This window comes from Anolis sagrei, chromosome 3 (genome assembly GCF_037176765.1).
Source record: "Anolis sagrei isolate rAnoSag1 chromosome 3, rAnoSag1.mat, whole genome shotgun sequence".
Classification (NCBI taxonomy): Eukaryota; Metazoa; Chordata; class Lepidosauria; order Squamata; family Dactyloidae; genus Anolis; species Anolis sagrei.
In genome coordinates, this window is record NC_090023.1 from 32929317 (window position 1) to 32946450 (window position 17134).

Genomic DNA, 17134 nt, shown 5'->3' on the forward strand with positions numbered 1-17134 from the left:
CCCCCAAGGCCAACACGGTAGTAGCCGAGGTGTCTAAATCAAAACGCTCCAAGCCTTCCCAGACTGCCCCCCCTGACAGGGAGGGCAGGAAACTGGACACACTGGGTAGGAAGGCCTACCTCTCTGCGGGCCTCTTTACGCGTATGGCCCACTACGCAACCTATATGTCAGGGTACCAGACCCTCCTCTGGAACCGGTTGCTACCCTACATAGAGGTCTTGCCGCCCGAGGACCAGCGCTTCACTAGAGCCCTGCAAACCGAAGCCCTGGCCCTCGCGAAGCTCCAAAAGGACTTCGCGAAGCACATGGCGGAGGCTTCTGGCAACTTGTTCGCCACCGCCACCTCTATCAGGCGGCACGCTTGGTTACGAGCCGCAAACCTCTCGGAGGAAGGGAAGGCCCTCGCTGAGGACCTTCCTTTCCACGAGGAGGGGCTGTTTAATCCCAACACCGACGACCGACTTAAACAGAAGCAGGATGTGCGGCAGTCTGCATCCAAATTCGGCTACACATGGCAGCCGTACCCCCAACAAAAAGGGAGGTGGCAACCAAGTACCCCCTCCTACCGGAGGCCATTTGGTAATTCTTATTCTACCCCCTTTAGGAGCAGGTTCGGGGGCCAGCCTAGATTCCAGGGAGGGAGGCGAACTCCGTACTCCCAGAAACCGAGGGCACAACCCTTCCAGGGAAAGACAAAAGCCCCTGGCGCCTCAAAGAAGCGTCTTTGACGCCTCTCTCCCCGACTCTGGACCAGGCGCAACACCAGATGCTTGCTCCTCCGGGACCCCGCAACTTAAGATACCCTTTCCCCTCTGTTTAGAAGTTGAGGTTCAAGAGATCCCTTCAGGGCCGTTGCCCTTTTTCACCGACCGTCTCTCTGGGTTCTATCCCGCGTGGGAAAAGATTACCACAGATCGTTGGGTATTAACTATTGTTTCACAAGGTTACTCTATAGAGTTCGATGACACCCCCAGGGTTGGTTTGTTCCGGGACACCCCCTTTTCCGTGCAACTCATGCAGGAAGTTACAATGTTACTTGATAAGGGGGCTGTTTCTATGGTTGAATCTACTTCTGCTCCTTTCTGTTTCTACTCTCGTTATTTTTTGGTGATTAAGAAAGGTGGTGGGCTGCGTCCCATTCTGGACTTGCGAGAGCTCAATAAATACATCAAACCGAAAAGGTTTCGAATGGTGACTCTTGCTTCTATAACCCCGCTTCTCCCTAAGGGCGCCTGGTTTGCCACGGTCGACCTCAAGGATGCGTATTTCCATATTTCCATCGCCCCACACCACCGCAGGTTTTTGTCCTTTAGGATTAACGGCCAGTCTTACTGTTTTAATACCCTTCCATTTGGTCTTTCTACGGCCCCAAGGGTCTTTACCAAATGTATGGCCGTAGTGATGGCCCACCTGAGGACCAGGGGAGTCACGGTCTACCCCTATATTGACGACTGGCTTATTGTGGCAGACACTTACCGTAAACTACAAACACACGTCTCCATGGTCTTGTCTCTCCTCCAGTCCCTAGGTCTTGTCCTCAACCGGGAGAAGTCCGTCCTGGTGCCGACGCAGCAGATCCGGTTCATCGGGGCGCTCCTAGACTCCGTCCACGAGAAGGCCTACCTTCCAGAAGAACGCTTCACCATCATCGCAGGACTGGTGGGTCAGGTCCTGGCTGAGCCCTACGTGACAGCCAGACAGCTACAGGTTCTTCTCGGGCACATGGCGTCAACTACGTCGACGATCCTGTATGCCAGACTTCGTATGCGCCCACTACAGTCCTGGTTCCTGTCCTCCTTCAATCCCCTGCTGGACCACCCTTCAATCAAGTTATCGGCCCCTCCCTGGGTCCGTTCCTCACTCCGATGCTGGTTGGACCCTGCATGGGCCTGCTCGGGTCTGTCTTTCCACATTCCCGCCGCCACAAGAACCATCACAACAGACTCCTCCTTGACAGGGTGGGGCGCACACTCACACGGCCTGGTAGCTCACGGAACGTGGTCAGGTCAAGAAAACGATCTCCACATAAACGTCCTAGAGCTCTTGGCCGTCGACAGAGCTCTAAAATCCTTCGAGAGGGTGGTCACGGGTCAGGTAGTGCAAGTGCTTACCGACAATACGACGGTAATGTACTACCTGAACAAGCAGGGCGGTACCCACTCCCCAAACCTACTGACATTGTCCACCCAGATTTGGGAGTGGTGTATAGACAGGGGGATTCATCTTCTAGCTACACACGTACCCGGGGAGCAGAATGTGCTGGCGGATTCTCTCAGCCGCAATCCGCTGGCACATCACGAGTGGTCCCTGAACAGAGAGGAAGTCCACAGACTCTTCCGAGCGTGGGGGACTCCGAGCATCGACCTCTTCGCGTCGGCGTCCAACACCAAATGCCCCCTCTTCTGTGCGAGGGCTCACGCCTCCACGAAGGAGGGCTGCCTAGGGGATGCTTTTCTGCACACTTGGACAGGGTGGACAACTTATGCCTTCCCCCCCTTCCCCATGCTGCTCCGCACCATAGCGAAGATACAGAGGGACACCACCTGCTGCATCCTGATAACACCCTGGTGGCCGAGACAGCCATGGTTCTCCCCCCTCCGCCACCTAGCGAAGGGGATATTCGTCCGGCTTCCCTCCAGACCCGACCTCCTGACATGCCAACAAGACCAGGTGCTGTACCCAGAGGTACACAGACTGAAGCTCACGGCATGGCGGATCCTCCCCATCGCTTGAGGCCCTTCTCCGACCTCCCCGACTCGGTACTCCGAATTATTGAGGCGGCCCATAGGCCCTCTACTAAGCGCTCCTACCTATACAAGTGGTCTAGATTTACATCTTTCTCTAGAGCGCGTGGAATGGACCCTGTTGCGGCACCGACCCCTGTCATCCTTGACTTTTTGGCCTCCCTCTTGGACGCTGGTCTCTCGCACCCCTCCATTAAGTGTTATTTAGCCGCCATATCCTGGTTCCGCAGGAAATCGGGGTTGTCCTCTTGTTTTACAGATCCGTTGGTAAGGACTTTCCTGAGAGGAACCCTGAACATTAGACCCCCTACCACTCCCATAGTCCCCTCCTGGAGTTTGGACTTAGTGCTCAGAGCATTGATGAAACCTCCATTTGAACCGATGGCGACAGTTGATTTGCCCTACCTTTCGTGGAAGACCGCATTTTTAGTAGCGGTCACATCCGCTCGCCGGGCTAGTGAGCTTTGTGCCCTCAGAGCTGATCCGCCTTACTTGAAGTTCCACTCTGATAAGATCGTCCTGAGGACTGATTTAGCGTTCCTGCCCAAGGTTGCAACGTCCTTTCATCTCTCACAGGACTTGATTTTGCCCTCCTTTTTCCAGAACCCCACTTCCGCTTTGGAGCAAAGCCTACATCTTTTAGACGTCCGTAGGGCGTTAGCCTTCTATGTGGACAGGACCGCCCCTGTCAGGAAAACTCCTAGACTTTTCATAAAGTATCGCCCTGATGTTCTGGGTGGCCCTGTCTCTTCCCAACGCCTGTCCTCATGGATTGTATCCACGATCCAACTGGCCTATCGCATGTCGGGTACCCACCTACCCGCCCCGGTGAGAGGCCATTCCACGAGGTCTGTCTCGACGTCCACAGCTCACTGGAAGGGTGTCCCTTTGGACATAGTCTGCCGGGCGGCATTATGGTCGTCACCTCTTTCCTTTGTCACACATTACAAGTTGGACGTCGTATCCAGAAGGGACGCACAGTTTGGCAGAGCTGTCTTGTTTTCCGCGGTGGCATGACGCCCACCATCCAAGGTACAAGCTCGCTAAACTATCATATGTGCGATTCACAGGGACTACGACAGGAAACTATAGGTTGCTCACCTGTAACCATGGTTTCCTGAGTAGTCACCTGTGAATTCGCACATCCCCACCCATCCTCCCCTCGAGTGTCATGCCCGCGTTCTATCTGTTTCACAGCGGAAAAGAACTGACGGCTGGCCCCTCCCACGGGCTATTTATACTCGGGGCGAGGTGGGTGGGGCCAGCTGGGAGTCAAATGCTTTTTTCTTTATTCTAGAAGGTTCCGAAAGCTATTGCGCAAGCGCTGAGATATCATATGTGCGAATTCACAGGTGACTACTCAGGAAACCATGGTTACAGGTGAGCAACCTATAGTTTCTATTTCTGTCTTTCAGTTTTTATTTGGGTTTGTTCATACTGCCAGTGACGTTAGAGGATGCATATAGATGTTATGGCTGGCAAATAATAATAATAATAATAATAATAATAATAATGATGATGATGAGGGAAGTCAATAGTAGTAAATTGCTTAAAATGCAAAAGACAAAGAGTGAATACCGTAAAAACACAATCCAGAGCAGAAGAGAAAACTGGCAAAAGAAGGCTCTCCATGGACAGTTCCTGGAAAAATTGAGAGCCACATTGACAAAGAAAAAACATGGCTGTAGCTCACAAATAGAACTCTGAAAAAGGAGATGGAGGGCCTGATTCTGGCAGCCCAAGAACAAGCCATTTGAACCAATGTCATCAAAGCCAGTATTGAAAAGTCGATCTGGCTCTGGGGGAGCAGATGAAACAAGGAAGCAGATGAAACAATAGATCACATCCTCAGCTGCTGCAAGAAGATTGCGCAGACAGACAACAAGCAGAGGCATAACACCGTTGCTCAGATGATTCATTGGAACTTGTACCACAAACACCATCTGCCTGCAACAAAGAACTGGTGGGATCACAAGCCGGAAAAAGTTACAGAGAATGAACACGGCAAACTCCTCTGGGACTTCCAATTCAGGCAGGCAGAGTTTTGGAGCATAATACTCCTGACCTCGCAATCGTGTTAAAAAACAAAGTATGGATTGTTGATGTCGCAATCCCAGGTAACAGCAGGATTGCAGAGAAATAACTGGAAAAGCTGACACGATATGTGGATTTAAAGATTGAACTGCAAAGACTCCAGCACAAGCCAGTCAAGGTGGTCCCAGTGGTGTTCGGCACACTGGGTGCAGTGCTTAAAGACCTTGGCCTGCACTTGAACACAATCGGTGCTGACAAAATTACCATCTCCCAGCTGCAGAAGGCTACCTTACTGGGATCTGCACGCATTACTCGTCAATACATCACACAGTCCTAGACACTTGGGAAATATCGGATGTGTGATCCAATACAACCGCCAGCAGAGTGTCTGCTGTGGACTCATCTTGTTGTGTTTCTAATAATAATAATAATAATAATAATAATAATAATAATAAAGCTTTATTTATATCACGCCACCATCTCCCATAGGGACTCAGGGCGGCTTGCAAATTAGCATTCATTGGTACCAACCAACACATAAATACAATACATCAACATATAAAATCAATAACACATTTACATAAAACCAGACATATAAAATTAATAAAAGCAACCTCTATTAAATAAAATCATTAAAATGTCACTATAGCCATTGATTTACAACTGATTTAGCAGGCCAGCTGTAAACCATTATAGATGTACCCTCCTTGAATTGTCCTGTTTCCTTTTTACGACTGTTTAAGCTGTGGCCTTCACCACATCTTGTCAAGGAGTAAGATCTATAAATTAAATCTTGGATGAAAATGCTCTGATTTTGTAGGATACTCTGAATCCTACAAAGCAATCTGATTACACGATTTCTAGCATTATGATAGAGCAAGAAGAACTTACCTCTTTCTTACTTACTTAGGTGATCCCTCGTAGCCCGAGGATGATGGTCCTCCAAGTGTAGTGTCTTGGGTCCGTAGGTGGCTGTGAAACCCTATTCTTGATCCTCATGTTCTCCCACAGTGAGGTCATTGGGTTCAAGGTGGAAGGCGGTCCCGGTCAGGGTTGGCTTGATGCACCTTCCTCTTGTAACATTTCTCCCTTTCGCCCTCCATTTGTGTCTCTTTGAATTCTGCAGCACTGCTGGTGACAGCTGACCTCCAGTTAGAGTGTTCAAGGGCCAGGGCTTCATGAGAAACCTCTTTCTACATTCTTTCCATTATGCATAGTCCTGTAAATATCAGTAGTATTTCTTCTTGGGTGCTTCCTCCCCCAATTTTTGAATCCTCCCTAAGCCTTTCTTCAAAAGATTTTGGTTGCTTTTTTTCTTTACCTTTTCAAACTATCGAATCCATTTGGAAATTGGTAACTTGAGCTTTAAACAGTATTTCACGTGTGCCTTCCTCAGAGATTTGTAGAAGCGGTTCATGGTACTGACAAGATTATTTTCCAATTCCATTTTTGTATTGGAACAGGACAGACTATTTGCCCATCTGGCTTATTGGCAGTGTCTTTCTAGTGTGCCAGGCAAAATTTCCTATCACTTGCTACCTAATTTCTTTGGCTAATGAGCCTGAGATCGAATCTTGGATTTCTGCATGCAAAAGCATGTGTTCCATCACTAAGAACGTAGTTGCTCCTAATTCCCCTTTCCCCTTTTACCACCAATTAAGGATTTTCTGAATTTGATAGAGTGTTTCTATGCTTCAGTTTAGTATGGTTGTGTTAACCTCTTTCTTAATGCCACTCCTCTAGTCAAAAATATATTTTATTAATGAAGCAGTGTAAAACTGTATCATTGCATGTATGGTTGTCAGCTGAATACTGATTAAACATGATGATGATAATAAGCTAGAATTAATCTATCTTGTTCTTCAGATCCTCAAGTTGATTTGTGCCGAGTTCATAATTAATCAGTCTTTTTGGAACATCTTTTAATCTCAAAATTATTTTCAGTGAATTTTGGCATGTGCTACTTTGTCATTAGAATGAGCAATGAGATGGATAAGAAAAGCAGCCAACGTTGCAAGTAACATATTCACAAACATGTTGTAAATGTTTTCCCAAGGGAAAAAAAGAAAAGAAAAGAAAAAGGGAAAAAATATTTTAAGTTGCCAACTGGATTTTTTTTTTTTGTTCTGCTAAACACACACACAGCCTGGGCTTACTATTTAGTCTACATTTAATGGAATAGAATATCAGTGTGGAGACAATTTAGACTTCAAATGACATGAAATTTAGAAGCTTCCTAGAACTACTGGCGTTTATACTATGGTGCAACAAATATTGGCATGCTATTTCTTTTATGTGCCTGAATTATTTGGGGGTTTATTTATGTATAACAGTCTAATATACATAAACAATTCACAGTAGAAAAATATTAATACGCAGTTTTATGATGAGATTTGCAACATTTGAAGAATGCCCTGAGAGTCTTTGTGATTGTTTGGGAAGCAGATGTAAATAGGAAACTTCTCTAATTAGCCTTTGAAGCAGCTATGAAGTAAAATAATTTTGCACTGCAAGCTTGTATATCTTTTGATTAGCACAGAGGATATTATAAAGGTTAGAGGACAGTGTAAACATACAATAATGCAGGAACTGTGCAAAAGAAAGATTAAATGATGTGATTATGCAGTGCAGTTCTTCCCATTTCTTTTCACAAAGTCAGCAATTAAATATTCAAGGAAATATACCTAGAAGTTAATACCTAAAACATAATAAAACCATACATCTGCACTCACTTGCCACTTGTTTGTGGACATATAGATTTGTATCAGAAACCTCAATTGCTACATATGAAAGGCCTCACTCTCAAAAGAGAGGTTTGGATTCTTAAGAGCAGAACTTTCCAAACGATGTCTTGTGATATATTAAGTGCAGACGTATCAGGCTGGTGGTCCTCCAGATGTTTGGGCCACCAGCACCCAGAAGCCCTAGCCAGTTTGTCCAGTGGCCTGGAGTTTTGGGAGCTGAAGTCCAAAACACCTAGAGGGCCACATGTTTGACACATCTGCGTTAGGGGGTAGGCTGCAGTTTGCAGATGAATAGTTTCCAACCTTTTTTTTTGACCAGGGACCACATTGACCAGGGACAATTCCCTAACATTAGTACCAAAATGGTTACGAATCGGTTTTTCATCAACTTTTGATTTAGTTTGGCTACTTGGGGTGCTGATTTAGAAAATTGCATTGGATAGATCACATCAGCTCTAGGAATTAAAAAATTGGTTCCGTTGTGCTTTTGATTAGTCAGTTCACCAGAGAATTTTCCCAACCATATCTGAGCTCCTGTACTTTAGCTTGGCCCCTTTCCTGCACTTACCACACTTTAATGGTTTATCCTTCCAGCCCAGCCCTCTGATTGTCGTACTTTCCCTCAGCTCTACATAGTAATCATTGCACTTAGGACCCATGAGCCCGAACCCAGCATTTGTTATTCAGCCATGATATTGTTTATATGATGTTGCCTGATTATGATGTTTTACTGATTTGTTGTTGTTGATTGTATTTTTTGTGCTTGTTTTAACCTGTATTTCTTGGGTTTGTCCCTTTGTAAGCTGTCCCGAGTCCCTTCGGGAAGATGGAGGCGGGGTATAAAAATTAAGTTATTATTATTACTGTTATTATAGCTTCTGATACATAACATATGTCATCCAGTAGTCACCATCTGTTCACCTACATAAAACCATATTTAATAATCTAGAGCTAATGTGGTCTATCCAAGGGGGTGAGGCAGGTCAGTGATAGGTAAGGAGTAGCAGGCGGCACAAAAGGAGTGGAAATAAAATAAAGAGGAAGGAGACTCGCAGACCAGATTTTCGTTCTCACAGCCCACTGGTGGTCCGAGCCCCACAAGTTAAGAATCACTGGTGTAGATGTATCATGTGAACGCAACAAGAAACATCTAAGTCTCTGTGAAATTAGCAATAAATCATATATCTATACATATAATAAAAGTCAAAGTTTGTATGCGACGTAGGACAGAGGTAGGTAGGATGTAGGGCGGACGTCTTTGTGGCAGCTTTCTGATTGGCTGCCACTGTGGTGCTATTTGCATATGGTCTCTGATTGGCCAACCTCAACAGGACCCCCTGGTGGCGAAGACGGTTAATGAGAGAAACGGGGACATGATAGAGGGAAATTTGCATATGGTCTCTGATTGGCCAGCCTCAATTCCAAGATTCCGAGAGGACAAAGAGATGAAAGGAAAAGGCCAGATGCTGTGTCAGAAAATAACCAATACAGACCAAACTTGTCACACAGAGACCCCATGACCCACTCTACAGCCTACTGCAGTTTGGAGGAGGATGGACCATGGATGATGGGAATTCCAGTCCTATCACTCACTTTCTGAGACTGCTGTTGACCTCATCCAATGACTGATCTAGACCAAACTTGGCACATAGACCTCTCATGACCCACTTTACGCCCTGGTGTGGTTTGGCTGGGGATGGACCATGGATTATGGGACTTGCAGTACCTTTGCTCAATTCCTGAGACCACTGCAACCCACATCCAATTACCGATAAAGACTAAACTTGACACACTGAGTCTCCGTGACGCACTCTACATCCTGGTGCAGTTTGGAGGAGGAGGTACCATGGACGATGGGACTTGCAATACCTGCACTCCCTTCCTAAGACCATTACAACTGCCAACAATGATGGATCAGGGCCACAATTAACACAGAGAGCCCGCATGACCCACTCTACATCCTGGTGCGGTTTGGAAGAATTTGACAATGGATGATGGGACTTGCAGTCACTTCACTCACTTCCTGAGACCACTGAGACCCTCGCCAATGACTGATCAAGACCAAACTTGGCATACAGAGCCCCCATGACCCACTCTATATCCTGCTGCTGTTTGGAGGAGGGTGGACCATGGAAGATGGGACTTCAAGTACCTTCACTCACTTCCTGAATGCAGCCGTTATCCAATGACCAATAAAGACTAAACTTGGCATAGAGAACAGCCATTACCCACTTTCTCTAATAACCCGGGCAGCGCCGTGTCCCCAAGGTAGTTAAAATATAAATGAAAAGTTTTAATGAGATATGTTGTGTCTCCATACATTTTGTTATTACATTTTACGTATGTGTCTGTATCTCTTATAAGGGGTTGGGTTAACCTCTGGTTTGCTCATGAAACTACATTACTGTGTCGCAAAATGATACATGTCTAAAAAAGTGTCACTGAATGAAATGTTTGGAAAGCTCTACTTTAAAGGGATTACTCTGGTAGAGAGGAGGCAGATCCCCCCCCCCCCCCAACACAACCACTACTTCTGCTGCATTTAGCTCTTTCGTTCCCCACTGTGTCACCAACCCTCCCAAGCAGTTTTTGGGAGTATACATGGGGCTACAAAGAGAATGGAGAAGTAGCAGAAGTTGCTTCCTCTGATCTTCTACTGTGTAAACATACTCTGGGAGAGATTTGGCTTGAAGAAGGGTCTTTCACTTGTGATGGCGAAGTTTGGATCTAAGTAAGATTTATGTAGAAATGCTTAGGTAATAGCAAATGTAGCTGCATTGACATAAAACATCTGTGCTTCAAGGCATGAGCAAACAACCAGCTGGTGCAATGAATAATATATTGCTAGACAACTTTTTTGTTAGGAGAGACAATATTTTTTACTCAATGTATTTACAAACAATGGTATATTTGAACATCTGCTGAAAAGCTAACAGTTGTGAAATAGCAAGAAGATGCATATATCTATATCTATAGCTATATATCTATCTCAGATTGTGTTATGTATGCTTCGTAGACTATCAGAAATATTAAGGACATCAACTGAATTAGTTTGCACCTGGGAGACAAATTTAGATTTGTTTCTACTGAGGCATGATGCCTCTTCTGCAGCAGTGACTAACTGTTGACAACTGTTTACTTTAGGCTAAGGAGTAAATTGCTTTAGCTCCAATATAGATACAGTCTGGTCTGATTTGGCTGAAACCCTTATATGGACTATTTACACTTTTACTGAATATTGGCTACACCATAGAATTTGTGAACTGAGATCTTTCAGAATAGTTAAGGAACATTTCTAGCCCAGTTCAAGGATAACAAAGACTATATTTTCATCAAAATTGAAAGCCTTTCTTTCAGGTTCTCCAGGGAGCTTAGGAACCAGAAATCCTTTATGTTAATTATTTGGTGTTTCTATGTACTATTTGCAATGGTATTCTTATTCATTTGGCTGTGATTTCCTTTAATTATGATTGTTTATTTTCATTTGCAGAACTAAAAGAAATTGTATTTGTCATCCAAAGTCAAAGGAATTCTTTTCATTTGAAGAAAGCAGAGGAGCTGAAACAAAATATTTTGAATCAGGCTGCAGCTCTTGGAAAGGTATGAACAGATGCAGTGATAAATCTGTTGCCTTTGTCTTAAAACTTCCTATTTGAATTATAGTTCTAGAATGTGATTGGTAAAGTTTATTTAACTAAGGAAAGAGTTTTATTTAAATATGGATTAGGATTTATTTTAGTTGACAGAAAGGTGTCTGATTTTTATGCCTGCAAGATTGTTTTTACTGTTCAGCGGCAGGGACCTGTGCAATGTTTTCTTTTAACCAGGAATACCTACATGTACATTAGGGTCAGGAATGTATGGGCAAATGGGGATAGAAATTGCCTAACTCAGTGGTTCTCAACCTGTTGGTCCCCAGATGTTTTGGCCTTCAACTCCCAGAAATCCTAACAGCTGGTAAACTGGCTGGCCTAATTGTATACTCCACCACCTTTAAAGACTGATTCATTTGCTTGTGACTGTGTTCCCCATTATAATATTTCTTCATTTTGGAATATGCATGTTTATTGGTTTTCCCTCCCACACTCTTGTGTCTGTCGCTATGACAAGGTTACATGAACAAAGCATTTTTTAATTCTGGATCAGGAATTAAGTTGTTTAAACTAAAATATGATTCCTGTACCTCTAGCGGATACATTCCTGAACCATCTGTGTAACAAGGGAGTGATGGATAATGAAAATTAACATCTAATGAAATAAACAACTGAATAACCATAAACCGGAGTGCCTAGAACATTCCTAGAAAGTTATCCCCTCTGGAAATGTTCTAGGCACTTTAGCAAGATTCTGTAGGAGCATACCTTAGTCATTTAGGTGACTTAAATAATTCCTAGAGAAGACATATTTTGTCACATGCGGGTAGATGAAACTAAGTATACTAATTCCATGGGTATGATGGTCATAAAGTAAAGGTTTCCCATGCCATTAAGTCTGGTTGAGTCCGACTCTGGGGGGTGGTGCTCATCTCCATTTCTAAGCCGAAGAGCCGGCGTTGTCCATAGACACCTCCAAGATCATGTGACCAGCATGACTGCAGACGCGGTATCTATTGATCTACTAACATTTGCTTGTTTTTTAACTGCTAGATTGGCAGAAGCTGTGGCTAACTGTGGGAGCTCACCCCACTCCCTGAATTTGAACTGACAACCTTTCAGTCAGCAAGTTCAGCAGCTCAGTGGTTCAATCTGCTGCACCACTGGGGTCCCATGATGGACATACTGTATTTTTTAAAATTATGAGTTCTACATCTACATCATGCCTCCTTTGCAAGTCTTATTCTAATATAGTCTTTAACTTCTGTATTTTCAAATATTTGAAGGGAATAGATGGTATTTATGCACTATTTTTCCAGAGAGTAGTGACACGACGGGTTAATTACAAATAAAAGGTTAAGACTGAGTATGAATCAAAACTGCATAGTATAGATATCTGGGTAGTAGAATAGACTGCCCTAGAATATGGTATACTCTATTTGTGGAATGGTTACTTATCAGCCAAACTGGATATTTTACATCAACAGAGAATTGGTCTAGATGTAAGAACATAAACGCCATGTTAGACCAGTCCAAATATTTAGCTAGGTGACATTTTGTTCACTTGGTACCTAGTTGGTTTCTTGTGTGAAGCCCACCAGATGATGTTAGTGGAAGAGTGTGCTCTGCATCAGTTGATACATAGAAATATGCTACCTTTAATGCTGTAGGTGACATAGAACTATCTACATTGGTAGCCATTGATGGACCTGTTCTTCATAAATTTCACAAATCCCAAACAATTTTGCAGGCAACTCTATATCTTGTCAGTGAGTTTGCTATTTAACTATGTGCAATGTGAAGAAGTACATCATTTTATCTGATCTAATCTTCCATTGTTTAGCTTCAGTGGACAATGCCAGGTTCTTCCAATTTCCTCTATACAATGCATAATTTTATATATATCAGTTGTTCCTTTTCTTAATATCCTCTTTTCCAAATTAAACAGTTTAAGCTCTCCTTGTGGGACATTTTGTCCAGTCTTTTGGATTATTTTGTAGTCCATAGACACTAATGGATTGGCAGATATAAAAACTGCTAGATCATTTATAGCAGCCATGCCTAATATCAGTATGGCCAGAGAGATGTGGTGTAGAAGAGTGCTGTTTGTGAATGGTCCAGAGACTTCATATATTAATCTGAAGAAGTTAGCACAAAATTGAATCTTATCAGTGCAGGTCTGTTCACATAAATTAATGATTTTAAAAGGTCTCATGTTACCACTAGATGTCAGCACATTGTTACATGTGTTTGCATCCACAACTAGGGTTTATAACTTGTGTAAAAAAAACCTCTTATATAAATTATGTAAATTACTCTAGAAATTTAGTTCTTTTTCAAGATTTGTCTTTGAGTGTGAAATTTACACCTCTCGAATATTAGTCTTGAATTCTTTCACATTTTATCCTACTGCTTCTCTGGGGAATTAAATTTGAATACATTGCTTTCCTCACCACACCCTCACATTTTACAATTATAACTGCTTCATTAAGTAAATCAGATTATGGGCTAGCAATTGGTCCAAGCTTGTTTAGTTATGGATAAGTGAAAATTTGAACTTCAGTGTTTCTGGTGTTGGTTTGAAATACTGCCTGTTGCACTATACAGAGCAAAATTAGACAACAAAAATCCAAAGACCCAACCTGGTCCCTTCAGTTCCAGATGGTGTTCTATCTATCTATCTATCTATCTATCTGTCTATCTATCTATGGGGCCACGGTGCTACAGCGGGTTGAACCACTAAGCTGCAGAACTTGCTGATTGGCAGGTCGGCGGTTTGAATCCGCAGACGGGGTGAACTCCTGTTGTTAGTCCCAGCTTTGTGAACCTAGCAGTTCGAAAACATGCAAATATGAGTAGATCAATTGGCACCGCTTTGGTGGGAAGCTAACGATGCTTCATGCAGTCATGCAGGCCACATGATCTTGGAGACATCCATGGACAACGCCAGCTATTCCGCTTTGAAATGGAGATGGGCACCACCCCCTAGAGTTGGACACAACTAGACTTAACGTCAAGGGGAAATCTTTACCTTTATCTATCTATTTGTCTATCTACCACTCAAACACATACACTTATGTACACATAGGTCCGTACACAAACAGATGTATATGTTATGCAAAATGAATATCAGCGTTCTGCTAGTAATAGCTATATAGTTCTGCAAGGATTCATCTTTTAACTGTTTTAATATACTCAAAGTGCATTCTTCTTTGTAGTTTGAGTGGCCATAGTTGACAATCACAGACGCCCTCAATCCCAGGAGAAGTTATTTTACTGGTGATAGTGGAGTTTCAACTTTACTGCCCCTTGTCTTGATTCTCATATGACTGTAAAAAGGGTAGTGACCCCTACGCACATTGAAATCCCTCCAGACTAACTGAACAACAACAGAAACATCTGGTACAAAATGTAGGCCTGCTGTTCAAATACTATCAGCTCTCCCCCCCCCCCCCCCATATGACTTTAAAGCCTCTTTTGCCTGGTGAAAAAATCAGTGGAATTTTGAAAGCTTGCACAAAGTGTATTGTACATTTTGTTTGGCCAATAAAGGTATTTGCTCTGTTGTAGATTTTGTTTTATTTTTATGGGCAATTATTTGATGGAACTCTATTGAATGGGGTGAGAATCTAAATTGCTTTTGTGAGTCTGCAGCTCGGTTTTTGCAAAATTTCACCTGAATCACTGATTTAATAATAATAATAATAATAATAATAATTATTATTATTATTATTATTATAAAATTTTATAATCCACCCTCTCTTCCCAAGGGGACTCAAGGCAGGGTGTTTTTCTAGTGTTTCTGAAAATCTGTGTCAAAAAAATGTGAAAATTCATCAAAATATTTGATGAATTAAACAGAAGGTGATTTTCTGGTATTTCTGAAACATATAATTGAAATGACACCATTATGGGCATAGTGAATTACACCTGTGTATAATTGCTTACACAATATAAAATAACAACCCAGTGAGCTTAGTGTAGTGAAGTTACTCATAATGGTGGTCCATATATTGACGCTGGTCTTTGAGCCGTTGGCTAGCCGTCTTTGGATAGTGTCTAGAAAAGAAAGAGACAATTATAGCCAATTGACATAAATATAGTACTAATCCCTGGTACACTGGGGAGGAAATTGCCAGTTCCCCATGTCAGAAAGCTTAGAATACAGGATTAGTAATTAGTAAAAGGATTAGTAATTAGTAATCTGTGTGATTAATGTGCCTTTTATAGAAGTGCTTGATATATATCTTTTATGGAACTGCATTTTAATATCTGTGTTTGTAGAATTTTATAGGGTAAGAAATAAAATAATAATAATAAAATTTAAGAAGCACAAGTTCAAATGACTGTTTTCTCTAAAATTCTTGGGGTGGTCTTGGGCATGTTGTTACTATAACGAACTTTGCAGGATTGCTTTGTAATTAAAATTCCCCATACAATGTCAGGAAAAATGTAGGATGCTAATGAAGCCGTAGAAACAAACACAGAAAATAAGTGATAGCAAACATTAAAAATTGCTGGGATGGAAATCAAATTACAGAATTGTATAGCAGCGAGTGTTACAGGTGACTGTTTTCTTTGAATTAAGTTTTATTATCTCTGCTAATGAGCATTCCCATTTTGTTTTATTATGCATGCCAACAACATAATTACAGGATGTGTTGTGCCGTTTCCATCTGTCTAGCTAGTGGATTGTTAATTTTTCTGCATTTGTTTTTTTTTTTTACTGCAACATGTTCGTATTTATTTTGATGTGAAGTAGTAGTAGTAAAACATCCCATTTCTTTGCTAACACTTGAAATATGTTAATTGGCATACACAGGATAGCTCAGTGGGGAAAGAAAAGGAAGCCATTGTGGTTCCTTTGAAAAAACAAACATTGACTGTGAATTTTTATGTATACAATACATTATATGAATAAGGCACTGAAATCAACTTTGTATTGTCGAAGGCTTTCATGGCCAGAATCACTGGGTTGTTGTAGATTTTTTCGGGCTATATGGCCATGTTCTAGAGGCATTCTCTCCTGACGTTTCGCCTGCATCTATGGCAAGCATCCTCAGAGGTAGTGAGGTCTGTTGGAACTAGGAAAATGGGTTTATATATCTGTGGAATGACCAGGGTGGGACAAAGGACTCTTGTCTGCTGGAGCTGGGTGTGAATGTTTCAACTGACTACCTTGATTAGCATTTTGATGGCCAGGCAGTGCCTGGGGCAATCTTTTGTTGAGAGGTGATTAGATGTCCCAGATTGTTTCCTCTCTGTTGTTTTGCTGTTGTAATTTTAGAGTTTTTTTAATACTGGTAGCCAGATTTGTTCATTTTCATGGTTTCCTCCTTTCTGTTGAAATTGTCCACATGCTTGTGGATTTCAATGGCTTCTCTGTGTAGTCTGACATGGTGGTTGTTAGAGTGGGCCAGCATTTCTGTGTTCTCAAATAATATGTTGTGTCCAGGTTGGTTCATCAGATGCTCTGCTATGGCTGACTTCTCTGGTTGAAGTAGTCTTCAGTGCTTTTCATGTTCCTTGATTCGTGTTTGGGCAATGCTGCGTTTGGTGGTCCCTATGTAGACTTGTCCACAGCCGAATGGTATACGGTAGACTCCTACAGAAGTGAGAGGATCCCTCTTGTCCTTTGCTGAACGTAGCATTTGTTGGATTTTCTTGGTGGGACTGTAGATCATTTGTATGTTGTGTTTCCTCATCAGCTTCCCTATGCGGTCAGTGGTTCCCTTGATGTATGGCAAGAACACTTTTCCTCTGGGTGGATCTTTGTTTTTTCCCTCGTGGCTTGTTCTAGGTCTTGCAGCTCTTCTGATGTCTGAGGTGGAGTATCTATTGGCCTGTAAAGCCCTGTTTAGGTGGTTCAGGCGAAATATCAGGAGAGAATGCCTCTAGAACATGGCCATATAGCCCTGAAAAATCTACAACAACCCAGAAATTGACTTTATTGGTGCAAATTACTGCTAGTTCTTGGGGTAGTTGTTACAGCTGGAGTTAATGTAGGGTTCTTGTAGGG

At 42.8% G+C, this 17134-nt stretch overlaps 1 protein-coding gene across 1 annotated transcript in view; it reads left to right on the forward strand.

Annotated features, from left to right (window-relative positions):
• The window catches only part of B3GLCT (beta 3-glucosyltransferase), a 146167-nt gene that overhangs the window by 41471 nt on the left and 87562 nt on the right, over positions 1 to 17134 (forward strand). Inside the window, exon 4 of the mRNA XM_067466595.1 lies at positions 11013 to 11122. Coding sequence (XP_067322696.1) covers positions 11013 to 11122 — 110 coding nt within the window. The remainder of the gene's footprint in view (positions 1 to 11012; positions 11123 to 17134) is intronic.